This window comes from Lolium rigidum, chromosome 1, assembly GCF_022539505.1.
Source record: "Lolium rigidum isolate FL_2022 chromosome 1, APGP_CSIRO_Lrig_0.1, whole genome shotgun sequence".
In the NCBI taxonomy this organism is placed as follows: Eukaryota; Viridiplantae; Streptophyta; class Magnoliopsida; order Poales; family Poaceae; genus Lolium; species Lolium rigidum.
This window is the reverse complement of record NC_061508.1, coordinates 59,163,556-59,171,025: the sequence shown is the minus strand read 5'-3', so window position 1 is coordinate 59,171,025 and position 7,470 is coordinate 59,163,556. Positions and strand designations below refer to the sequence as shown.

General features: G+C 44.2%; 1 protein-coding gene across 1 annotated transcript; it reads right to left on the bottom strand.

The window, feature by feature from the left end:
* Nucleotides 1–204: 204 nt before the first annotated feature.
* LOC124685395 (U1 small nuclear ribonucleoprotein 70 kDa-like) lies at nt 205–6,165 on the bottom strand. Its single transcript, XM_047219735.1, has 10 exons — nt 6,040–6,165; nt 5,816–5,930; nt 5,588–5,667; nt 4,569–4,644; nt 4,414–4,478; nt 4,271–4,333; nt 1,795–1,876; nt 1,539–1,701; nt 1,196–1,261; nt 205–1,112 (listed from the first exon to the last, which is right to left on the bottom strand). The coding sequence occupies exons 1-10, from the start codon at nt 6,139–6,141 to the stop codon at nt 482–484; spliced, it is 1,443 nt and encodes a 480-aa protein (XP_047075691.1). The 5' UTR covers nt 6,142–6,165; the 3' UTR covers nt 205–481.
* Between the last annotated feature and the right edge of the window lie 1,305 nt (nt 6,166–7,470).

Below are 7,470 nucleotides of genomic sequence, written 5' to 3'. Positions count from 1 at the left end.
TACAATGCAAGAGGTGATGTTGAACTGTTTTTAGAATTCAGGGTTGAAAGTTGGACCAAAGTAAAGTTGAGAGTTGTAAGCTAAACTTTGAGACAAGATTAGGTGGGTAAATTGGACTTCTCTCTAGCAGTATATTTGAAATGCAGGGACCATCTAAACAAGCAATTGACCTCCTGCTCAATAAAATATTCATAGCAAAAAAAGTTCAAGTCCATAAAACGCTTATAGGTTGGAATACTTGCAGGGTAAATGCAACCCCGAACAGATTTTAGCATTTGGCAGACAAAACTAAACACAAAGTACCGAGCGAGCGCGACCACACTGCACTGCCCCAGAACCAGAATAGATAAAACATGTGCTACAGACTGCCAGAGACAACATGTTGGCATGCTTTGTGCCTACTTTTGGTTGAAACACAACCACAAAAAAACAAAGTATCTCAAAATAAAAAAGTTTCAGTTTACAAAACTTACTGCACTGATCAAGTTTCAGTCTTGTGCTCTTCTGCTGCTTGGTAATACTGGTAGTCACCTTCCTCATAGGCCTCACCTTCCTCAGGGCCTTCAGGTTCTGTGTTTGGTTGCACCTTATAGTACTCAAACTCAAGTTGCTTCGAGCGTTCAGTTTCATGCCCACGCCCATCTTGACCATAACCGTATGCCTCGTGATTTTTGTGTTGCTCAGGCTGGTTATAGCCATAATCCTGCCCATAATCAGCTAAGCTTCTCTCATGCTTTGGCTCACCATTGGCATAATCAGCATCCCTATCATGCAAGCGAGTGCGTTCACGTTCGTGATTTGCATGCCCGTGATCTCTCTCGCGATCCCTGCCTCTCTCGCGTTGACGGTCATGAGAACGACCACGGACCTCTCTATCATGATCCCGACCACGGTCCCTGTCTCTATCTCTATCACGACGATCACGGTCCCGCCCATGGTCTTTCTCACGGTCCCTTCCTCGGTCCCTATCCCTGTCCCGAGTCCTGTCCCGGTCTCTATGGCGGTGCCTCTCTTCCCTTGAATCACGCTCACGCATTCGGTCATGGGAGCGCTCCCGGGGTTTCTCACTGCGATCTCTTTCCCGTACCTTTTCAGAAGACTTCTCACGATCCCTGCATCAAGTGAGAAGTCAGCATAACACAACGCACCAAGGGAAGAAACGTTATGCAGAACAAGTTCTTTTGCTGAGGCTTACCTATCTGTACGGCGATCATCCCTCTTAGGCTCTTCTGATCTGGGGCGTCCAGCACTCGGTTGCTCCCTGGCAATAAGAAACACGCAATCGTCAAATGAATGCGCAAACATAACTACGATGTTAATATACATATAAGCAATACCAAAACTTCAATGTAGCAAACCGTATGAAATTCTATTCTAATCAGTACTATAGAAAAATGTAGCAAAGACCAAAAGAAAGAAAGATATTAGAAAAAAAACACTTAGTATTGATTAACTTAAGAATCTCCATTCCCCAATCACCTCATTCCATGATAAAATAGAAGCACCTTTAATGCATCAACATGAAAGGTTATATATACCTAGCAGAGGGCTTCTGGTCAGCACTTCCACCACCAATTCTGCTTGATCCAAGTCCACCGCCTAATCTCCTGGGGCGCCAATTAGGAACAGTTCTACCACGTTCCACATCAACTAGTACCCTATTGTTGTCCAATTTTCTCCCATCTGCTTGCTTGTACGCATCTGGTGACAACCCAAATTGGCAGAGGAAAAGTAAGACATGCCGCAGGAGTGTCAAACTAGCCTACAGGCAACATCTACTAACCAGAAACTTACTTTTCATATCTCGAGTATGCATATACTCAATGAATGCATATCCTCTAGGTTTATGTGTACCTTTGTCAGTTACGAGCCGTACCTGCAAAGCTCAAAGATAGTAATTACAGACTTCACAAAATGAAAGCTGTTGTGGCCTTGATAATATTTTAAAAAATATTAATTGTATGGTTTGCTAATTTTACATGTTGTATGTTGCACGACAGACAGGCATGAAGCCCAAAACAGCCGTGCTAACCTTCCATATGTAGAGCTTCCATTATGAGGAGTGAAATCCAGCACAGATCAACACAGTTGGAGGGAAAAGCAGTCTGGCTGATTGACGGGCATGTTGGAAAATACAATGATATCCTCTTACCAGGGAACTGGCTAACTAGATAGAAAAAATATACGATTGTAGACTAATACTATACCAAGCTGCCCTCTTCATTATGTATATTTTGTTGAACCTTTGTAACAAAGCCAAGAAAAATAGCAGCACAAATTACAAAACTGAGGTGATGCATAGCAACTGAGCGATGTCTATTCCGTAAGCACAGGGAAATGGAACCAAACTTTGATGTTTTTTCCTTCATAGGAAGCGGAACTAGCTTTAACAGTTAATAGAAAGCAGCCATAATATACTCACCAGCAGACCCACCCGTTAAGTATAGAGTGCAGAAACCCATGTCTGCAAATATGCTGCTTTTTATGGCATAAACTAATCTACCTTACATCTACCATTATGAACAGTTCGGAACTATGACAGGTGATACAACGAGCAGGCATAATCGTTATAAAGATCATGATAACAATGTATGGTTCAGATCTGAGATCATGTTACTTGGGCCCTACTAAGTAGGGACGAAATATTCAAGCTTCTTTGCTTCAGTTAATCACAATACAGGAGAGGAAACTTTGTCGAATGGGAAAAAATATGAAAGCAACAACTACATTTGCAGAATTTAGCAGAAGCTAATGGTTCACTCTCCCTAACAACATTTTCTCAATAAGAGCAAGACTGATACTAAGAGAAAGAACCACAGGTGTTAAGCCAAAGTTTACCTACTTGTGTATATCTATTTCATAGACATTTTATTCTTCAAATAGTTGTACTTGTACCAATGAATCGGAGATTAAACTGGGTTATCAAAGATTCAATACAAATGACTAATCAATTCACTGGGAGAAACAGAGTTCTGCCTGTACACTACGTTACATATCTATGTAGCATGAAGTGTGCCGATTACATAGGCTTAACTCTAAGCCCCAACATCTGTAAAGATGGCTAGCAGAGAGATTATATCGGGACCTACCAAACAGTCATGTGTATACGATGGTGTATCCTGTGCACCCAGGCCAAGATTTTGGTGTACCTGGTGGACCGAGCCTAGAAAAGCCACCTAAAAGACTTGAATTCTGAACTTCTCTTTTACGACATAGACACCATGTGCATGTACCATGCAACGAAAATTCATATTTAAATTTGACAGAAGTTAGAATAGATATCAATCCAAACAACAAATTAAAATCTTAAGTGAGAGTAGCCAACTGGCTATTCACAATATGTCTTCTTTATATCTCAAACTATGGATCAGATTTGGATTTGGAATTTCATGAAGGGGTAGATACTTGTTATGTCTACATCAAAAAATTCTTCAGACTCATGTATGACTTTCAGTTGGAGTTTCTAAGCTCGAGAGCACCTGATGCATTCTCATGTCAATACAAGTAAATTGCATGATTACATATTTTGCCGGCATAACCTGATTAATATTTCCGTTGTTTAGCGCAATACGACATCAGTTACTGAAGAGCAGACACAGAATGTATTCATCCACATAAAGAACACAACAGATGCAGTATCAGCTTAAAACACTAGAGTTCTACTTCAATTTTTGCAAAAATAGTAAAGGGGCTCTTCATTATTTTATGCACGGAAAGTACATCTCCAACTTTCAAGCAAATGTACAAAAACAACAACGAGATCAAACAAAAAGGTTCATAGAAAATCCCTCGTGCAGAATGCTTCAACTTTTTGTGGTGTGAAAAATGGGACAAAAGTGCAAAACATGTCTAAATAGCAGCCATACAGAAACTACGATGAATATACTCCCTTTGTTCCAAATTAATGAAGTTCTAGCCTTGTCCTAAGTAAACTGCTTTAAGTTAGACCAAGTCGTAGAAAAATCCGCAACACCAAATCAATTCTGTTAGGTTTAACATAAAATATATTTATGTACTATATATACATATATATATTTGGTGTTGTAGATATTACCACACATTTCTATAGACTTGGTCAAATATAGAGAAATTTGACTTAGGACAAAGATAGAACTTAAATTAATTTCGAATGGAGTATATAGAATAGCAGTGAACCAACTATTCTTTTGAGCTTTCACCCCATAATGCTTTGTTGATCATAATAATTAAACAACATACACCTTACCAAAGAAGAATACCTCCACCTGTGGGATTTACTACATGAACTTACCCTTTTAATTGGCCCGTAAGCTTCAAACTCCCGCTTAACCCTACTTTCAGATGTCTCATAGTTCTGCAGATTTTTGGTGAAGTCAGTGAGCACTAATTTCCTACCTGGCTGTTTTCAAAAAGAATGAACAAGCAAATACTTACAAGTCTTGCAACGAAGAGTGTTTTGTATGGATCTGAAGTGGTGTTGGGGTCACCTTGTGGGTCATCTACATTAAAGGAAAAAAGAAGAATGAGGTTATACCATCTTCCATCTATCAGTATTAACCAAGGGACAACATGGCTCAAAATGAACTTACATTTCTGAAGTTCTTCAGCAACCTTAGCTGCACCTTGCTCAAGCTTAAGTTTTCGGATTCTATCCTTCTTTTCGGCCTATAAGGACAAAATATAATACTAAAACTGGGAACAAATATTGAAATGGCATGACAGTTGGTACAAAAATATACAGTAATATTTGTATCTTGAGAACTCGGGTTGCACATGTGATAAACAACATCAACGAGGTCAGTGGCGAAGCTCCGTTGGGGCTAAGGTAGGCCATGGCCCATCCAGGATTCAGCTAGTCGTTCGTTAGTCTTGCTGGGTTGACCTGGCAAGGCTCCTATTTCTGGAAAAAAAAATGTGTGGCTATAGGCTGGCCCGCCCAACAATTCTTTTGAAGCTCTGCCAACGATATACTCAATTGAGGAAGTGCAGCAATGTCTTCTCAACAGTGGAAACAGTTCGAACTAACTGTTGCTCAGAGGCAACATGTCTAGAGTAATGTCAGGAAAAGTTATAACGCCCAGATACGTTGTTCCACTGGAACATGCTGAAAATGAGCAAGCTTTCATTTCACATATGTAACAGAATCACGCCGTCATCAACAAGTGCAAGGGTCGACTTTAAACAAGTTGTTCAGGAACACTTTAACAGACAGTTGCACAGTCTAAGGAGACAGATAGATAATATTCTAAGAAAAAATGTTTGGTTTAGCTCTGATGCATCGGGGCAGTCAAAGTCTTACCTATGTTGTTCTCTCCCACAAAAGAATTAAGTTCACTTAAAACGCTCTCAATTAGAGAGATTTGAGTAGTCTTACCTATGTTGTTTTCTCTCACAAAAGAATTAAGTTGACTTAAAACGCTCTCAATTAGAGAGATTTGAGTTAGCAAACATCATGCCAACGTAATAGTGTATCACTAGCGTCCACTTTATGCTGTGCTACTATATGACTGGCCAATTGGCCAGACCGCAAGGAGTAAGTGCCGCTTGCAATACAGTGAACACACAAACATGAAACAAATAGCAATTCTGATAACCAAAGAACCCATACCTTAGTCTCGCAGGTTGGGACAGGCGGAGCATACTCTGGATCCCCAGGCTCCGCAAACCGCGATACAAACTGCGCCATCCCTGCAACCAACAACCAATCAACAAAACAGCAATAAACATCATGACCATTCAGGACGACAGCAACTCAACTCTCATCAATCAATCACAGAATAATGAAAGTACTGATCTCCCCAGAGATCAGGGAGATCAGTACCCCCTGACCTCTTACCCGTGTAAGCCGGCAGCTTGCGCTTCTCGACGGGCGGCTTGTGCTCGAGCGGCGGACGGGCCTCGAACAGCTTCAGCAGATTCGGAGTGAGCCCTGTCGGGTGACCCTGTCCCATCTGTTACACACAAAAACCAACCAGATCTCAAATCGAAAGAAAATGGAGAAGGAGAAACGAGATAGGGTTCGTTAGGGTTTAGGGGGGAGGGGGGCGGAGGGGGTGTTACGAGCTTCAGCTGCTGGACGTTGGCGCGGGCCACTCCCTTGGGACGGCCCTGTACGCCACCGTCCGGGTTACCCCGCATCATCGCGTTGCCGTAGTCGCCCATCGCTGCGGCGGCCGGCAGCGGCGGCGGCGAGAGGTTTGCGACTCACGATGCGAGTACGGATCGGGGGAGAGAGAAAGGGGGAGGGGTTAAGGTTTTTTGTGCGTGTGGAAATACGCTGTATTCTTTCTTAAAACTACGCCGTATAACAGGCGAAAGAAGTACAGAACTATCAAGTTTTGCAGGGAGCACTGAGAGCATCTCCACCGGCAGCTCCTGGCATGCCGTTTGGGGGCGCCACGGCACAGCATCCTCTATTGAGGACGCTGCTCCCACATCGGTGCCCCCAAGCCGCGGCCCCGATATATTTAGTAAATCAAATTGAAATGTTGAAAACGATATTTATATGAAATTCGAACGAAATTTGTACAAATTTAACGCGAATTGAAACTATAAAACTAAAAATAAACATCTAGCGGCGCGGGGAGTCGAAGGCGCTGAAGTCCAGTTCGTCGCCGCTGGATGTCCCAAAGGACCAGCTGTCGGCGTCGTCGGTCTCCTCCTCATCGGCCGTCTCCTCCTTGAAGGCGCGTGGGTAAGGTAGGTGGACCCCGCGTGTCTAGTCGCCGCTCTCGCCTTTTTGGTTTCTGTGCGGGAGACCATTAACATCGATGACCAACCTCCCCGCGTCGTTTACGATGCGAAGCGCCGCGTCCCCTCGCTGACAAGGCGCCCCCACCTGCGAAAAACATCGTTCCGCGAGGCGCCGGCGCGCCCGATTCGTGCCCTTGGCGAAGGGGCCGGCACGGGGTTGCCGGCGATTCTATTGGGCTCGAAAATTGGCCGGCTTCGTTTGGGGCGCCGGTGCGAGCCCATTTTCGCTCCCGGCCCCCAAATAGCTATCGGGGCCGCTATTGGGGCCGCCGGTGGAGATGCTCTGCTCCGGAAAAAATTTCGTTTCCAGTCGCGCCCTCCAAAGCCTCCTTCCGTTCAGCGGTCCGAGTCCGTCCCCACTCCACAGGGGATGCTCCGAACACGTCGGACACAACGAAAAGTGAGACGAGGAGATGCGGGTCTGACGCGCCAGCGGCACATTCAAGTTTAATCTGACTGTCGCCTACCTCGCGACGAAAGTTATTGTTGTGTAGTGACGGTGCAGTTTCCGCAGAGGCGCAGCGAAGTGTCTCGTCGCGCCTAGCCCTCCGTGCCGGCGTTAATGAGCGCCACTTCTCCTCCGCCTCCCTCCGGCCTATAAAAAGAGACACTATCGCATCGTTCTTCACACACAAACCCTAGTGCCTCTCTCCCCAACCCTAGCCACCATCATCTCAAGAGTCGACGTCATGGCTGCACTAGTAGGAAAACCCTTATAGGCGAAGCTTAGTTCTGTGG